Below are 19,663 nucleotides of genomic sequence, written 5' to 3' on the forward strand. Positions count from 1 at the left end.
CCTCTGATCCGGACGTAGAACTCTCAGCTCCTTCTTTAGCACCATGGTGGCGTGCATGGTGCCATGCTTCCCGCCATGATAAAAATGGGCAATCCTACTATGTGTAAGCTGGAGGCATGGGAAACTGGAGTTGAACTCCAAGCCCAAGGGCCTAAGCACAGAAGGGCTGAGGTTAGAGAGCAAGAGAATATGGAGTTCTTTTGTTTTGGTTTGCTTTGTTCTTTGGGCCATGCAAAGATTAGTTGATGTCCATCACACTTGCAAGAGCAATTTTTATCAGTTGATATCAAGACTAACTTTTTCCATAATGACTCTCATAGACCTACCTAGAAATTATAAGGTGGCACCAAATATTAACAATCATTATTGCTAATTCAAATGAATAGACTATGAACAGCCTATATTTAGAAATAGAACCATAGAGCTGGGTGCAGTGGCACATGCTTATAATTCCAGCACTCTGGGAGGCAGAGGCAGGTGTATCTCTGTGAGTTTGAGGTCAGCATGGTCTACAAAGTGAATCCAGGACAGCCAAGGCTACACAGAGAAACCCTGTCTAAAACAAACACCACCACAGAATCTATCTTTAAAAGCCACTGCTAGAGTTTTCATGAAGTTAGGCTAAAGGAGCATTATGTACTTAAAAACCCTAATCATTCCCATAGCCATTAAGTGGCATATAAAGGAAAGATCTCCAATAGAAAGCCATCTCTGAACTGACATTCAATCTCCCACAAGTTTTCATCCCATCACTCTGGCACGTCTATCCAAGGCCTGTTCAGAAGCTACTCCTGTCATTCAGGGAGAGAGAGCTGGTGCCGTACCGCCAGGCTCAGCCCCTACTGCTGCTCAGTCTGTCTCGGGGGCCTGGTCTTCTTGTTTCAAGGCTATCTGTAGTTCTCACAGACATGCTGTGGTGCCAGCCTGCTTCTTTTCTGCCTTTCTCTGCCTTCTTCTGCCCTTGAGAGTTTTGTCATTCTCAATTCCTTTTACCTTCCAGCTTCTCCCTTGTGGCTGTTCAAGCATCCAGCATTTAGCTGTAGTTGTGTGTCCAGGTTATCTAGTGTAGTTTCCCTTTCTGCAAAGTCCAAGTCTTGGCAAAATCACATCAAAAGAGATAGAATTCCTTCATTTGACTTCTTTCCTAATCAAAACATTTGTGCGTTGCTGCCATGGCTTATCTGCTTAACTGTGAAAACTCCCTTTCCCCGGCTGTTAAAACAAGCATTTCACGTGGAGGGTCCAGCGCTCAGTATAGTAGTGCAGGACCACAGTTGTTCCCACAGCACTATGTTTAATGCTTCTGTGATGTCTATGAAGAGAGCTTGGTTCACAGTACTAATTGATTTTATTAACTGGGAGCTGAAAGGAGGTGGCAACTGAGCTAAGGACATAAAGTGCAGTGGACCTCGCCAGAGTAGTTCCATACAGCTGCCTTTACTGAAAGTAAAGAGCACTTACTCATTACAGGTAATGAAGCAAACAAGATGCTCAGATCATAGTGTGTCTCCATTGCAGCCACAGAATATGCGCAAGCCAAGACAGACATTGCTTTTAGTGCAAGCAGCAAGTTTATTCATGTATTTGATATGGAATGAAGAAAGGAATGGTGCTGAGTGAGGTACAGTTGAAACATTTGCATAAGGAAACTTCCCTTAAAACACTTAGACACTTGTTACAATTACTGATTATCAGATTAAAAACATTGAAATTCTAAATTCATTCAAAAGTAAAAATTGATTTCGTGGGCAATTTTCTGAATGGTAACTTTATTCCAGAGCCATAATTACTGAAGGTAAAAGTGTTGTCTTGGCTAAGACCAAGGCAGTACTGTGATACTATGTACATTCCTACTTTATATTCCTGCTTTGCAAAATGTACATGCATTTTGCAAAGAAAGTGCATACATTCCTACTGCATTGCCTCTCAGTGTCACGTTAGTGTGAATCAACACTGATGATAATGAGTGTATTGGTCATTATGGCTCTGATACACAGCTATATGTTCTTGATACTATGCTGGAAACATTTGGGCCTATTCAGATTGCAAATATGGAATATATATATATAGGCAGACACAAAATCTTCACCCTAATGATCTTTCATTAGTGTTGAAGTGGTAAAAATTACTTAGAAAGATGCCATTTTTCTACAGACACACATTTGAACACATGGCTGCCTCCTTGCTCTCTACAACAACATGTATAATTTAATCAGCAAATAAAGAATAGATGACTACCAGGAGACAAAAAATGCATTAAAGGCTATTACAATCTTTAATAAGGCACAACTTCAAGTACATAGGAAAAGCATTGTGATCATGTATGTAGTTTTATTTTTCTAATATATGTCATAATTTTAAACTACATAAACTCTCTTACATAGAAGCAACTTTTCAAGTGTTGCAGCTGAAAGCATGGCTTTGTGTTTGGCTTAATCATTTTTTTTTTTTTTTAAAGCAGTTTAATTTATAAAGCTCGTAATCTTGCCAGCAGGGCTTCAACTTCAGGAACTGAGTCGCTTTTAGAAACAGAGCCAGGAAGTTCCATTTCCTTTTTTCTGTTGCTTTCTGCATTACAGGCTTCCTTCTCAACAGCCTTGATCCTCCCCGTAGACGTGTGAGTGTCTAGATTATAATTAAGCTCCTTGGCGACTGGAGCCCTGGTGGAGTTGCAATTGATACTGTGGTGTGGACGCGACCCTTCTGTCAACTGCACTTTCTGATTTTCTACAGTAAGGAAAAAAGAAACATGGAACTCATCAGTGTGAAAACCACAGTACAGGCATGGTATAAAACATAGATTTTAATTATTCTCAGAAAATAAGACCTCCTGTATAGACGAAAAATAGCCTGGGGAAAGGTAGATGTAAAATACACATGTAGAGGTTAAGAATCAATTAAATTATAGAAGACAATAACATATTTACTTCTTTTATGCTGAAACACCTGTTATCAGGACATCACCAGAGTTTTATCCTATGCTCGTTCAGGATTTGGGTCAAACAACAATGGAATGGAGAAGCCTTCTCTAACCAATTAAGACAGACCTTCTGCTCCTCATCACTCCGTTTCTTCTCCCTTATAGTTTCATGGCAGGCACATGCACTTTGTTTGTTTACTTGTCCACTGGGTATTTTTTCACTAGAATGTATGGTCCACAGAACAGGAGCTTTATTTTAAACACTGTGTAGTTTTAGCACCTATAATAGCCCTGGGTATACTAAGTGCTCAAGAAGCATGCTGGGAAAATAATCTGACAGTGATCTAGCAGAAGACTTGGACTAAGATTCTTTTTGAACAAAAGTAAAGAAGGCTCTCTTAAGTTTAAAAGTTAAAAAAAAAAATCCCTTTAAAAATAATGAAGTTGTCAGGCAAATAATATTTCCTAGCCAACCATAATTATATAATTATGTCATATTGAAATTGAATAGTATATCCACATCTACACACACACACACACACACACACACACACACACACACACACACACAGAGGCAAGTGACTGTGAACTTGACTCCATAATGGGCAGTGCTTAAATGGTGCTGGCTAATTAATTCTCTCAAAGAGACCTAAAGTTTCTTCTAATTAACTGACTCACATTGTGCAACCTCGTGAGTGACTCTCTCATAGATCTCAGACTCTTAGAAAGCAGATAGCCTCAATATTCATGTAACCTTGAACAGGGTTTGAAAATGGCTCCAACAAACTTGACATGACATTTAAAGTTTTTTGGTTATTCGCTGAGAGATGTTCCATTATCCCAATAGTAATGACTTTGGAGCACAAGCACTCACTCATGACAGTGTGTTTTATGTGAACGCTGAAAATTCCAACTGAAAACAGCTTGTACATTAAAAGGTGGATGCTGGAGATATTTACTGCACTGTCATTTCCTGACCAGGGGCTTCTGGTGATGGATGAGTATTTTACACAGGTTCTTGGACAATCTCTACAAATTTTAGAAGTATGATCAGCTTTTAGCTGTTGGAAGAAAATAAATACACGTTTCTTATCACTTTCTCTATCAGGTGGGCAACTGTTACTCAAAAATCAAAATCTAACGGAGCAGTGCTTTTTTCTTGGAGGAGTTTATGTGCTGTAGCTCAGTGCATACTCTGCCTGCAGCAAAGAACACACAGGCATGGTGGTTCTGCAGTTCCCAGGGCCACATAAATTAATTTTTTCTTGTACCCACAATCTTCCCCCAAAAGGTATGTGGGAAGTACATCAGTACAAAGTGCTGATTTTCAGTCTGCACACCGCCCTTTCCCAAATCTTTCTATTACCCCTGGTCATTTGATGTCTTACACATTATTCCATCACAAGGCTGCCAAGAAACAAGGTTATTTTACTACTGGGCAACTCTAGTTAAAATCTGACTTTCACACGTACTCTGGTGCCTCATATTTGACCATGTCCCCTGGAGGGGAAGACCTGGTGGCACTCAGAGGAAGGATAGCAGGCTACCAAGAAGAGACTTGATACCCTATGAGCATATAAAGGGGGAGGAGGTCCCCCTCAGGCACAGTCATAGGGGAGGGGAGTAAGGGGAAAATTGGAGGGAGGGAAGAATGGGAGGATACAAGGGATGGGATAACCAATGAGATGTAACAAGAATAAATTAATAAAGAAAATCTTGGATAATTGAAAAGAGATTATACTTGCAAGAAGATGAATCTGCAATACAAGCAGATAATACAGACGTTCCTCTGGAGCCCACACCCATCCTCCTTTTGACTTAATACTCTTCAAAAAAAAGCTTTTGTGAAAGTCACCCGTGGACTGCATGTTGAGAAAAAGAAGGACAACAGCTATGTGGACATCTTTGCCTACCGGAGTGCAGTGCAAGTGGCCAGCATCGCCGGAGTGGGGGGGGGGTTCTTTTAGTGCTTTGGGTTTGAATTCTCCGCAGGCTTAGAACAACAACAAGTGGGCCAGTGCTAGCAAAAACCTTTAGATGCTTTTGAGAAACTTAAAGTGGCCATGGGTTTGCCTTTTGGAATAAGATTATGACAACAGCATGGTTTTTGACCTCTCTGTAGGTTCAGAAGGAAATGTTTTAATGAAAACAACTAATAAGATGGTGTGAAAAAGGAAGACGCCGTTCTACAAACACTGGACAAACAGGAAAGTGTACAAAGCACCTTAAAAGGAAGAGCTTGTAGCATTGTTAGCACTCCCTAGATATTGTTTACTCCCAGAAACCATCTTCCCCTCTCTGCACCCCAACAGAGCCACCCTAGTTTCCATTTGCACTACATTTTCAGTATCTGACTTTCAAACAACACAGGCCTGGCAGTTCTGTAAGTTAGAAGATATAGGTTTGCAGAGACATAACTAAATTATAATTTGATGTGGGTGGCTTCATCTTTCACATGGAAGTTAGGAACACAATATGACATACTTGGGCATATGGACTCCATGAAAGGTGAGGCTCGTGCTACAATAAAAAAAGAAGCAGTTCTATTTATCCAGAAATCTTTGCCAACACACATTTTAAAATGGAAACTGAAGATACTAAGGCAAAATAGGATACTGCTTAATTTTCTGTACAATTTTATGAATCAAATTCTGGGCTTCCCCCTCCCCCCTTTTACAATATTATCACTGATGTCTGTGTATGATATGTCTAGGACCCCTGCCAATTCTCAAAGGTCAATACTCAATATTTGTAATGGCAACACAGAGAGCAAATATCCAGCTACTATTCTTAGTACCCAAACCATATGGGAATCCAATCCACATATCTTGCGTTTGTGCACCCGTGGAAATATTCAGGATAAGAATATATAGTATTTTTCTTTAAAATAGGAAGGCTCACTAATTTCAGTTTAACTCCCCATATGATTCTTACTGTGAGAGCTTAATCAGAGAGCTCACCATAGTTTTACTTCCCTCTGTGAATTAAAAGTTGGACTGTTGGAAAGCTGAATTTTTCTTAAACGCAGAAAGCCCACTTGCCATAAACATAAGAATCAAGGTTGTGAAGTCTACCCAATGTTGGTTCCATATGGTGTTAGGCAGGATGTAGATTTAGATGAAAACAACGTTCCAAAGCCTCAATCATCCTGCACTAAGATTCCCATTGCTCCTCCAGAAACACAAAGACACAGGAATCTTGGAAAGATGCTGACAGTACACATATATATATATATATACACATATATATTCATACAAACATACACACGTGTGTATACGAATATGTATACACATTCACACGCATGTTTACATCTAAATGAGGAAGTATTTCAGCCAACAGTTGCTGTGTCTTCCAAGAAGCAAGCTAGGGCAATAGAAGAACCCTCCTACTGCAAGAAATACCAGTTATGGCTCAGAGGACCTTTCGTCCCTTTAAGTCAGCATAACCCTCCATCACAATGTGGCTCTCATGGGCTCTAGCATCTCAGGAGTGCCAACTAGCCGATGAATAAGGAAACAGAGCTTCTACATTCTTCAGCCAACGGCAAGACTGGTAGTTTTGACAGGAGGAGGAATACACAACACTCCAGTGCTAAAGTGACTTCAGTGACTTTCACGTTTCTAGAAATTTGGTGTCTTTCTACAGTTCCTTACATTTGCTCTTAACTATTACTTTGACCTACTAAGTAGCTGTGTTGTTTCACCCCAACTGCAGTTTTATTAGGAGAAAAGGAGTGAATAACGCATAAATATCATTTTTAAGGTACCATTGGGTATACACAACAGTAAAGTGTGTGACAAATATATGTTTTTAATCTATGCAATAACTGAGGTTAGTGCTGGCCGCCAGCAGTCCATATCTCTGGGGCTTCCTTACTGTTGATTTACTGATATTATGAATAGTTGTCTCTCCTTGGGTTCATTTTGCTCTTTGCCTTACACATAAATGTATGTGTGTAAATATATAGAATATACAAAATACATACATATATAATAAAAACTGTAGAAGTGGAAAAAGTTATTTTATATGGCTAAAATCTTTAGAAGTACCAACTAAGCCATTGGAATCAATTGTGGAAAAGCAGAAACATCTTAACAAAAACACAGCCCCCATTCAAACAATAACAAAATCTCTGGATTGAGAAATTAACTCCTAAGCTACTATGGTTTTTGTAAAGCTTATATGCACAGTTACTTTGTCAAATTAATCATCTTGACAATTAAAGTTCAAAAGCAGCATAGTCAGTTGCCTTGCCAGTCTCAGTGCTGGGCAGGTTGGAGCTGAACTCATAATTTAAAGGAATCTTGTAAGAGCCCAGGCTCAGGAGAGGAAGTCCAGCCCCTTTTCCCTTGAAGACAGGGATATCAGAAGGGCCCCCATCCTGCTGCGTCCCTTTCTGATAGGCATGGGTTGGCTCCCCTTTCTAGATCTGCTTTCCTATTGCTCCTATTTTGGTTTTCTTCTATACTTTAATGAAACTGTTCCCTGTGAGTACCCAAAGCCTCAAGGTTCTACACTCAACAAAACTGTCTCTTACTTAATTTTTCCCTTCACACATGGCTTTGGCTGGCTTTTGTCCCAGTTTCCTGGGAGGTGGGCTTTAAGCCCCTGGAGTTTTGTTACTCATGGTAAGCCTCCTAGACTTACACGCTTGACAAAACAGCTGTTAAATTATTCTATTTAGGCAATTCATGGTGGGGCCCTAGACAGTTTGCAGTCATGAATGATGCAGGATTGAGTTAGTCAGGCTACCACGATGTGATGGGGAAGTTGAGGTGTGGGGTGATACTAGCCTATACCCCAAGGATGGCAAGCACCATATAAATTCAGTTTTGTGGTCACTTATTGATTCAGTTACATGTAAATAATAGAGCCCTAATTTAAACTGAGGACACTTTAGGTAACTTTTCTTGTTTGGTAATGTATTTGTCCCCACCGATCAACGGGAAATTTAGTTTACTTTAAATATCCAAATCTGCAAATGTTCAAGTCTCTTATGTCAATTGATTTTTATTTCCTATAACCTATATACATCCTGACATAGATAATTTCTAGATTACTTATAATGTAAATTTCATATACAAATCACTACTTTTTAAGCAATAATAGAAAAATATCTGAATATAATATAGATGCAATTTTTTTCTACATGTTTTCATCTACAGTGGTTGAGGTCACAGATGTGAAATCCCTGACTCCAGAGAAGTATACTCTGTCAATCATCCCAGGCCCATGTGCCAAGTGGGTGATGTGTTCCTGAAGGCAGTAGATGCTTCAAGGTTTTCCCTGTGTCTGGTTCTGATTTGCTGTAATTAAACTTTAGAGTAGTGTTGTGCTGACCTGAATTATGCTTCCTGAATTTCATCACTCTAGCAAAGTATTGAAACTGAGGAAATTTTAGGAATTGCCGAATTTACATTCAGCTGGTCAGAAGGTGAGAGTAGTCTGAGAACCCCAACCTAGTACCTGGTGTCCAAAATGAAGCGGTTATTTTGAAGGATTATGACCTATGCAATTTTAATAAAGGCAACTGGCGTCAGGAGTCACTGCAGAATACTGTTTATAGCTTGTGTTATTATTATATAATAATATCAAAGAATCACATGGGCTTTATGGCCCTTATATATGTGTATAATTTGTAAATATATTCCTGACATATATTTGTATTTGAATCTCTTCAGGCGTTTTTATTTAGTATTGTGTGTGCATGTATGTGTGTGTGCACATGTGTACACACATGTACCATGGGATGCATGTGGAGGTCAGAGGATAACTTTCAGGATTTAGTCTCTCCTTTTACTCTTATGTGGGTTCTGGGGCTCAAACTTGGCACTGGGCTTGAGCAGCAAGTGTTTTACCTGCCGTGCCATCTTACAGACCTCATGTATGTAAGTCTTATGAAAACCTTTGTGACAGAGGTGATATATTTATCTGTTCTCCCCAGTTTACACTTGAAGATGAGAAGGCAGAAAGCGATAGCAGGCAAGGCTAGAGATGGAACTCAAAGCACGACACTCCTGGTTAACAAAGTCTGCTGTGATCAGGCCCCTGTACTTATGTATTGACCGATTTATCAAATTGCGTTTGACTTCCGCATGCTGGGAAACAGACGTGCACTACCGTGCTCGGCATTCGATGTTTTGGTGATTTGTATTTTGGGCTTCTTTGGCTATTTAGTCCACCTCTCTGGTGAATTCTTTTAAGCAACCAATTCTCTGTGTCCATTTCTGACAATCAGTCTTTGGGCTACTCTTCTGCCCCTACTGTCTCTCATCTAAGGTTCTGAAGCTCATCCATGGTTTTTCAGAAGAGTATAGACTTTTATCTCCATCCTTGACAACAGAGCTCCAGCACCATGACTCCTCTAAGTACCTCAACATAAAGCACCCTACCACGATATCAAGTTTGAGTATATGCGCTCAAACCAAACTGCCACTTACAAAGCATCATCTGTTCCCTTCTAGCCCAGTGAATCCAACCACAGTCTCTGCTTACTAGTTCTAATGCTTACAGCTATCAAGGGCCACCATGTTGGCAAACACTGATATGTGGCTTAGTAGGCACTATGTATTTCTTTGTTCTTTTTATTATAAGTTTATTTATTTGTTTATTCACTTTACATCTGGAATGCAGCCCCATGCCTTCTCTCCTCCTGGTCCCATTCTTCTATCCTCTTCCCCCTCTCCCCTCTCCTTCTTCTCAGAAAGGGGAGCCCCTTCCCATCAACCCACCCCAGGACATCAAGTCACATCAGGACCGAATGAACATGAGGCAGAACTTGGGGAGTCCTGTGGAAGTATAGGGGGAAGGATAGAAGGACCTGGAGGGGACAAAAACGCCACAAGAAGACCAATGAAGTCAATTAAGCTAGGCACTATGTATTTCTAAGCCTTCCTGTCAGGTGGTAGATATGTAACAATTTGATCAATTGCACTTGTGTTGTAGTAAAAAAAAGGTCTGCGAAATACTAAGATGAAGTTGGACAGTACAGTTATTAAGCACAAAATACACATTTGAAAAATCCTTTGTATGTATGTGTGTATGTATGTATGTATGTATATGTTTCTTAACCCCAAATGATAAGCATTAACACCTCCATGCTATGGAAGAAAAAGTGGAAGTTTAGAGAAGTCCATGTACTGCGAAGCCCATATAGTTTTTGCCATTTGTTTTTGAAGAATTCAATCTAAATCTTAGGACCCTATGTTTTTGGAGGCCACAGAAAACACATACTGAGAACTGGAAAGAATGCTAAGCAGAAGGGTGTCAGGGGAAGCTGATTCTCCAGGGGAATCACTTGGGTGCTACGGTGGAAAAGAACCACTTGAAAAAATACTTAGGGAGCAATTTTTTTGAAGCCATTTATAAACAGCATCTGATAGTGTGCTTTTAAGTAGTTCTCTTTGTTTATACTTTATATACTTTCTAATGCCACCTCAGATATTTCAAACACACAGATGTGTTTTCTGAATGGGTAACTTGGGTATTTCTATTCCATTTCATTTTGATTTATAGAATCATGTAATGTAGAATTGTGTAATCTTTGGATTGGAAAGACCTTGGTTACTTGGCAGAACCATCTATTCAGTGTTTAAATTCCATTTGCTCAGCTTCAAAAATAGTTTGCTTAAGTTTGAAGACCTTCAGTCAGATGCTAAAAAAATCTCATAATCATACAGCAATATATTCCCATTTGGGCAACTCTAAAAGATCACACATTTATTTATCCAGCATTGGTTCCCATCACATTTTTGTCACTGGCTCTACTGACTCCCTCTCTATTAAAAAAGTAAGGCTATATTAAATAAAGGCAATTACTTTTCTATGCACCAGTCTGCCAAGTATTTAGGAAAAAAAAAAAAAAAAAAAAAAAAAAAAAAAAAAAAAAAAAAGGAAAAGAAAAAGAAAAGGAAAAAACCCAAATATCTCTTTAAGGCAAATAGCTAGTTTCTTGACCTGTGCCTTAGTGTTGGAATTATGAATAAGAATTCATTGGTTAACTCAGTGGATATTCACTTTTCCACGAGAGTTGCTAATTCTTTGATATATTTAAGACCCTGTTATTTCTGCTATAGACACATGGAACTCCATCTACCTAACAGTCCAAAATTCTGGAAAAAAAAAAAGTCAACTAGGAAGGTTGTATACAAAATAATACATGTTCACAGAAACCTGATTACACCCTGTAGGCTTAGTAACTGATGTTCCCTATCAGTATATGCTTAATGAAGGAGGACATGCTTAGAAAAATCTGATTTTAATAGAGAATTGAGCCCAAAGATACATTTGTGTTCATATGAAAAAAATTTATGGATGACTATACATGACTTTCCAGCCAATCACTATACATATTCTAATAGCTACACCCTAGCAGAGCAATCTGTTTGAGTATTAAGAAAGCTACATAATATCTTACTGAGGGACAACTTGTCTGAATGTGGACTCCACAAAGGTGGTATTCTCACCTGTCCAATTCACTGCTTAAATCCACACACTCTTAACCCATCTCAGTACAGGTGGTTTGTACCTTATTTATTGAGTTACTGAAGTTAGCTGGGCCTCATTTTATTACCTCTCCTCACCTAATGCTTTATCTTAGTTTACTACAAACAAATTGCTTTGGTAAAATAATAGATGGATAAAAATTGAGCTATGGCAAAACATTTTGGTTTAATACATCTACGTCTTGCTTTCTGGAACACTGAAGACCCAGTTGACTCCCAAACTGTACTATCAATAGGAGTATAATCAAAATCACAAATGGGCTATATATACAATGTGACAATTTATAGACACTATAATGCATACTGAAAAAAGTCAGGTAAGTTAATTTTAATTAGTTAATAATACTATTATATCTTAAATGGAAATGAAGAACAGCAAGGTAACAAGACCTTTAACATGGCCTTCCTGATTTTCAGTTGTTACAAATAAAATGTTATTTTATATTTGTAGCACATCTTGTTTCCAAGCAGTCACATTTCAGGAGCACAAAAGCTAACTCTGCAGTCACAGCTGCCCTGGGCCACATACAGACGCAGAGCTTCCAAAAGTGCTGATCGACCTGCGATGTTCTGAGGCTTGGAGATCTCTACAGAACATTTCTGTGATGAGTGACATTGTCAAGTTGGAGTTTTGCTGTAAGAAAGCTAATCACGGTCTACAGCCACACCACCAGAAAACATCTCATCTTTCAGGATAAACAGGATTGTGCCTGATTAGTATTTGGATGGGGAAAAGCTAATAATCACAATCATTACTATTACAAAGTGAGTAGCAATTTTTAAACTATAAGGTTCGAATTGTAATAATCCACATGCCAATGAAAATCAATACTGTTCATTTCTCCAGGCTTACTAAAAATAATTCAATAACTATCATGTTCCTATATAGAAATGCTACTTTAGTAGGCTAAAGTCACCAAAACTAAGATTTTTAGCTCACTTCTGCATCAACAAGTAAATGTAGCTCTGTTATATGTTCACAGATTTTATAGTGATTATAGTACATTATCAAACAGAAATGTTTTATCCAAGCTACATATGGAAATAAATTATAGGTACCAATATATTATTAATATTGAGAGGATAAACTTCCCCATACAGTTTCTTGAGAGTCATCAATAAAGAAGGAAACATGCTGATGGAATCAGGTATTATTGTAAAATATAATTTTATAAAACTATCATTTGAATTCAAAGAGACCAAACTTTTTCTGGACCACACAGCCAACTTAATAATATACCTTGAGATCACTTAAGACTTAGCCTGAAGTCCTACTGTGTGCTCAGCCTTTTAAAGTTGAGGCTGCTTGTAAGAGAAGTGTCCCAACCATCCTTACTATACTTTAGATTTTCCATGCAATCAGTTTTTATACCCTAAGGCAAAGTGCAGCTTTAATCTTAAATTATACACTCTTCCATGCCACTAACAGAATAATATAAATGTGCTGTGGCAATCATTTGCTTAAATAGCCAACAGGTTGAAAAAAAAAAACCTTACATAATAAATATCCACCTTGAATATTGCAAACAACATGTGGATGCAAGTTGATGGTGTCTATCTGCAGTTTTTGTTCACTATTTCAGGTCAGTCAGGGTCAAGAAAAAAATTTTCATTCCTTGGAAAAAAACTGTTAAAAATTTTTATAATGTATGCTTCATTCCATTCCTATATAATGCTTTCTGTGTTCAATAAACAGAAAGCAAAGCCCTTTATATAGGGACAGACAGTCAAACATCAGACTGATGGGTACAGTAGACAGGTAACAGATAGGCCAATAACCTCTAACTACAGACTGATGGAAGAAACAATGAGAGAAGTGCAACCTTCAAGTTGAAATTTGGGTTTGCTTTTGGTCACATTAACTCAAAAGGAAGTGCTTGGTTTTCATTCCTTAATGTGACACACCAGTGCATTTCAGTGCCTCTGAAGCTATCTTTACATTTTTTTTTTATCATCTATAACACACATTATGAAAGGAAAAACAATGGGTGAAAGAAATCAATACTTCTGTGTAGCACTTCATCGTGATCTTGTCTTGTGTGCAGATGAACCGTTACACATTATTGGAAACTTGGATTATGTGAATGGGAAAACAGAAAAAAAAAAAAAAAAAGCCAGAAATTGAAATCATCCTCATAAATCTTGAATTCTAGTACTGACATGTCTACTGTTGCTACTGCCCATGATGTGACATTTTTTTCTAGCCTCCTAAGCTCAAGGAGACTACGTTGGCATTTAGAGAATTTGTTTTATTTCATAGTTGTGTATACGATAAAAGTCAGAAATACCTAATTTAGTAAACACGGTTCTCCTTGTTTGCCAATGAGGTTGGCTTTTCTTGCTTGACAATCGCAGGATCTATGTCAGGGAAAGGATCAGTTGCCATTGGTAAAAAAGTAGGTAACCTGGCCTGCTTTGCTTGTTCCCACCATGGCTTAGTAGTAGTATCTTGTCCTGGATTGATGGTACCAGGTTTGATGATACAATCTGGTACTTGTTTCAAAGAGTTCAGACTTTCATACTTCTCTAAAAGGAATGAAATACAGATTCTGACTCGATTTGTAGATATCACCAGAAATGGAACAGCTCAGGCTAGTCTACTGCCATCTCCTAGTGCCAGCACCAGAAAGTCCCTCAGTCAGCATAGGTAACTTTGGAAGAAGTGCTGATAATGCTGAGTGTCTCTGAGCTCACAGCCCATGTAGACTGCCCTATCTGTGACCAAAAAGAAAAGAAATATCTAGCAAACACCTCGAGCATGGATCGTATCCTGCTTCAGAGAGGCTGACTTTAAAGGTAATTCTGATGCTATCCGTTCTTCTAAAATCTCACTTCAGGTTTTTGCTGTTAAAGTTTTCATCCTTATCCCCCTTAACATGGCCTTGTGTAATATCTCTAAGCAAAAACATTAACAGGTAGGAAATAAGATGTAATATAGTAGAAAGTATGATCATTAAACCCAGAGAAATGCTCAAGAGCTTTAAGTCATGCGAAATACGGAGGGAGAACATAACTGTAGTAACTGTATGCTCATTTCTAGGATTACTGTGTATAGATCCATGGCTATGGGTGCTGGCTGCACAGACCCCAGTGCTTAAGTTACAATCTGACTCTTATTGTTTTGGCTGAGTTAAAAAGTATTGACCTTCATTGTAAAGGTGAGATTTTTGATCAGCAAATAACTGAGGCAAAGAGGACCTCTCATAGAAGCAGCTCCTTTTCAATGAGGAGAACAGCAAAAGGGATAGGTCAATGTCACTTCAGTTATTTTCTTGCAAATAAAACACCCAGTTTGGTTTCTATGAAACCCCAGGCTGCACTGGGATCTCTGAAAACTTGGTTTCTGTAAACAGCTCATTTTTAATGCTGCCTTGGCTGGGCCTCTGCTTTCTAAGACTCTGTGGACACACAAACAGATCGGACTACACAGTTCCCTCCTTCCGTCTACGGCTATAGAGTCCTGCCTCGGGCTTTTCTTGCCAGCAGGGACTGCTAACTCAAAGACTTGCTTCCACTCCTTTCCTGGGGCTTTGGAACACTTCCTGTCTCTATGGTAACACAAAACACAAAGCACTAGAAATGTACCATACAGTGTGCAGGAAGAAAAATCAGAGTGCAGTACTCATGGTAAAGCTGAAGACGGTCCTGGCAGCAGGCAGACAGACAAGGAAGAAGGATGGGGGAACTGTCCATCCTTCTTGCTGCATTCATCACACAGTCAGTCTCTCAGAAGAGCTACACGTGTCAGCACAGAAGAGACCATGGAGTCTGGGGAACTGTATGATCCACATGGTATTCAAAATTAAGAAGAATGCATTGGAGAGCCACAAGACCCACACATATCTAGGAATTCACAGTTCATTTAACCAATGAGAGAAATAAGTTCTGTCAAATAAGCCCCCGCATGTACACATTGTGAAAGACATTCACATTGACATCTAATAAAAACATCCTAAATACTTTAAATATACTGTAGTCAGCACCAAGATTCATTGATCTATACACAATAGTTCTAGGATGAGAACACTTATGCTCTCCTTGCATATTTCACAGGACTTAAAGCTGTTGAACATTTCTCTGGGTTAATGACTGTATTTTCTACTATTTTTTTCCTCTATATCTGTTAACCTTTTTGCTTAAAATATCATGCAAGGTCTTCTTATGGGTCAAAAGACAACTATAAAGAAGGAAAACACATAGAATATTGCAGCGTGATGTACTTTAAAGATAAGGCAAAAAAACCCATCAAAAATCACTTTCTTTCATTTGCCACAGTATAACAGCTCTCTCAGTCTTTTGTAGTAGAGCACTAATCAATGCATGTCTATTATTTCATTGGTCCTGCATAACCAGAAGGTTCAGATCCCTAAATTAATGGTCAATGCCAAACTGTTTCCCGGCTTTAGAGAGCATTTTAAAAGTTTGTCTCATAAACATGAATATATATATATATATATATTGCTACTGAGACCAAGTTGAAAATATTCAGGAAATCCCACATTTGCACATTATGAAAGGCACCCACATTGACATCTATTAAGTACACTCTCAATACTTTCAAAACACTTCATGCAAATCTATGGAATGCTGCTGAGCATTGCTGCTGGCAGCTGGCTATGAGTGGGAGGTCCCCTGACGGTGCAGAGACTGCTTAGTTAGGGACCACCAGCACAGGGCCTGCTGCTCCCTCCATTCCCGGCATCCTGCCCTCACAATTGAACTAGAGCTCATCCTCTGAATCCGCCCTCCAACACTGGGCCAGTGGAACTTCACGGCAGCTATTCGTATTTGTAGTACTTACTCTTCCTTGAGAAGCTCAGACTCCCTTCCTTAGTCTTTCCCTTTTTAATAACACCCAGTAAACCAAGCTGAAGCTACGGTTATAGCCACTAGAGGTCAGCCAGCTACGCCTGTCACTAATGGATTTTAGTGGGCATTATTGCATCCTGAATAACATTTAGTGATTTTAAAAACGTGGAGCTAACATTCCTTTGCAACCATTACACACAGCAGCATGCTTGATGATTATTTTGTTTTGAAGCTTTTTTTTTTGAATGGTACTTCTTTCCCATATTGGCTCTTATCTGCAAGAGGAAAGAATCCACTGTGCTGAGTAGGTCTCTGCAACAAATGGAATCTCATGATCCAAGAAGGCAGCAAGAACTGAACAGAGAAGCAAAGTCTGCAGTTTTCCCAACTTCATTTTGGTGATGGGACTTTAGTGAACATCCTCAGTCTAGTTTGTTCCTGGAATACACTGTACATTTTCTCCTGGCATGTAGGAATCTTATGCATTTATGGACCAGTGTATTCACTATTAACTAAATCAGGTAAGTCATTCATCTGTCTACTGAGAGTTACATGATAAGCCAGATACGTGTTAATGTCATAACTATGAACTGTAACACAATCCATAGAGAGGTTAGGTTTAACAAAATGTACTCCTAAGACAATTGTATTCAGTTTCTCAATATGTTGTCAAGAAAACAACTACAAGCACTTTCCCTCAATTTTAGGCATTTTTTAAAAAGGCTGGCAATATAAATGACATTAACCAAGCCTAATATGCATTCAGGGCCAGGTGGGCACGCATGTGCATGCTGCTTTATTTGGATCCCTACAGAGCTGAATAAAGTCCGAGGAAGGAGGTTCTGACATGTGTAGCAACTTTCCCAGGCTTGGGGGAGACCAGGAGCCCGGCTCCAAACCGCGGTGCTGCTGTATAGATAGCCCTTCCAACAGCAAATGCAGAAGGGGAGGCACACAGCACAGCTGAAGTAGTGCTAGGAACCAAGAGAGAAAGAACTAGGCGCTCTTCATTTTTACCCGCACTCGCTCTGACAAATGTCCTATAATCCACTGAGCTCTTGAGGGAGAGACAACCAGGAGGATCTATTTCCGGGGCTGTGCTCGCTCCTACTGTTGTTAGGTCCTGTCTGCTCTTGTACCTGCTGCTCTGTAACTAGTTATTCCAAGAAGCAGCAAACCCATGGTTCAGATTTGCTAATGCCTGAGAAAACATTCGGCTAGTGACGTTGGAGCACATAGCAGTTTGCATTTTAATAAGTACGACTTCTGTCAAATGGAAGGTTCAGAGTTTTAAAATCTCTTTTTGAGTTTTCAAATAAAGTGAGATAATTGCGAATGCCTTGATTTATTTTAAATGCTAAAGCTTTAGGCGAGTGCGTTCTCACTAACAACGAATGCTTGACTGAAACAATTTCTTAAATCATTTTATCTGTATTTATCCAAAATGGCCTTGTTTCTGATCATCTAGTATTTCTGAAATCTCGCCGCTATTCCCTCCTGATGGTCACGATGCACCCACCCCTGATCTGCCGCTGGATTTCTCCCTCACCTTCACGGCCTGGTCTACCTGCCAACATGCTCATCCAGTAACATGAACATAGGCGATTGAGAGTCTGTGTTCATCCTGTCCCTTGTAGTACTAAAAACAGAAGTGTCTAGTTCATCCTAAGTTTTCACTGTTCTATGATGCAGCTAAGAATACAACACTGGCAATATGCTTTTGCTCACTTCTCAGTGCAGAGACAGTTAGCCGAGCGTGGTGTCAGGAGCACAGTGAACAATAAACAGGCATGGTCTTCGCCTCCAGGAAGCTGTGGAGCTAACCATATCTACACAGTATAATCAACGGAAAGGCTTGCTCTGCCTTGCAGCATACAAGAGAGGAACAGCTAGGCTACAGCAGTGTTTTAAATGTTGATTTTATGCCTTTTTCTTTTCTGAGATTGGAGATTTCTATCTAGCACAGCCTGTCTCAAACTCCATATGATCTTGTCTGCCCAGTACTCCTGACTACTGGGATTTCAGGCATGTGTCACCATATGTGGCTCTATGACTCTAATAATAAAAATGCTTTATTAAATGTGATTTATGTTATCCCTTTGGCAGAAGTCAGGATCCACATCTCTTCAATAACAAAGCCAAACGTTAGGTACTATGAGTGTGCTAGAGCTCACAAGAAACGCACAGAGTGGAGACATCTGCAGGGGGTAAGCGGCAAAAGAAGGGAGTAGACGCCGAGGATTATTTAAAGAAATCTAAGGAATAATGAAGTAGCATCTCCCTCATTGAAACACAGAGGGAGGGAAAAAAAATGCTGGTGTAAAGTATCCAAATCTCGACCAGTTTATACAGGATGAACTGGACAGGACTGGAAGAATATACAATGACCTGAGTTTATGCTCCATATAACACAAGAAAACTAACCAACCAACCCCCCCAAACCAAAGCCAAAACAACAACAACAACAACAACAACAACAACAACAACAACAACAACAACAACAACAGGAGCCTAGCTATTCTTTGTGAGCCCAGGGACAGTGTTCCTGGTTTGCAGCTAGGACTGACTTGCTTCTGAGTCTCCTGCCTCTGAGAGCTCCAGGGAGCCCTCCTGCAAATTGAAAGCCTTTCACTGGAGGCAAGGTTAGCTTTATCTCACCCCCTGCTGTCTCTACAGATTTGGTTTTAACTGAGCTCACTGTCATGGAACAACCTTTTCATTTATCAAGCAGTATGCTTATTGATTTGTTTGGTCTTTGGTTTTGCATGAAAGACAACCAAAAACCCATTTCCTCTGGCTCATCTGGTGAGCGGCAACCTGTACACCTGTGACTAGATCAGAAGTGTAGGTTCTATGGAAAAGTACAGGAGACAGTGTAAGCCTCGCCTCTCTGCTGTCATTTATTTTATACATCCTTCAAGAATATTCTCTTACTCCCTTCAGACTCCTTTCCCCCTTTTCCTCATTAAAACAAAAAAAAGCTGGCCAAGTAACTCACAAGGTTTCCTCATACAAGCTCAGACCACCCACCATGTGAATAGAAAGTGCTGCTAGGCATCTTCCTGCAAACCTTGAAAGACACAGCATACCCTTGGGCCTCTTTGGATGGTTACAACAGTCAGACAGTAAGAGGAGAGACAGCTCTCAGTTAAAGCAGAGCTACCTACTTTGATAACATTCACTCAAGATACATCTTTAAATGTACTGACATTAAAAAAAAAAAAAAAAAAAAGGAAAGGGAATTTCATTTCTAAGTCTTTCAGTACAGTATTTCTTCAGGAAACTGGTGTATGCTTACATGTATTATCATTAGATTCATAGCTACAGTGATAAATCCTGTGATGTGTACTTAGGTGCTAATTTGACGGGAATAAGGTGGGTGGATAGCCAAACTCTGAATGACAGAGATGTTGGCAATGGCAGCTGTAAA

General features: G+C 39.4%; 1 protein-coding gene across 1 annotated transcript in view; it reads right to left on the reverse strand.

Annotated features, from left to right (window-relative positions):
* Window positions 1–1,626: 1,626 nt before the first annotated feature.
* The window catches only part of Diaph3 (diaphanous related formin 3), a 453,079-nt gene continuing 435,042 nt past the window's right edge, over window positions 1,627–19,663 (reverse strand). Inside the window, exon 28 of the mRNA XM_051160890.1 lies at window positions 1,627–2,727. Within this exon, the coding sequence (XP_051016847.1) occupies window positions 2,468–2,727 (260 nt within the window). The 3' untranslated portion in view covers window positions 1,627–2,467. The remainder of the gene's footprint in view (window positions 2,728–19,663) is intronic.

Source organism: Acomys russatus, chromosome 18 (assembly GCF_903995435.1).
Source record: "Acomys russatus chromosome 18, mAcoRus1.1, whole genome shotgun sequence".
NCBI lineage: Eukaryota > Metazoa > Chordata > Mammalia > Rodentia > Muridae > Acomys > Acomys russatus.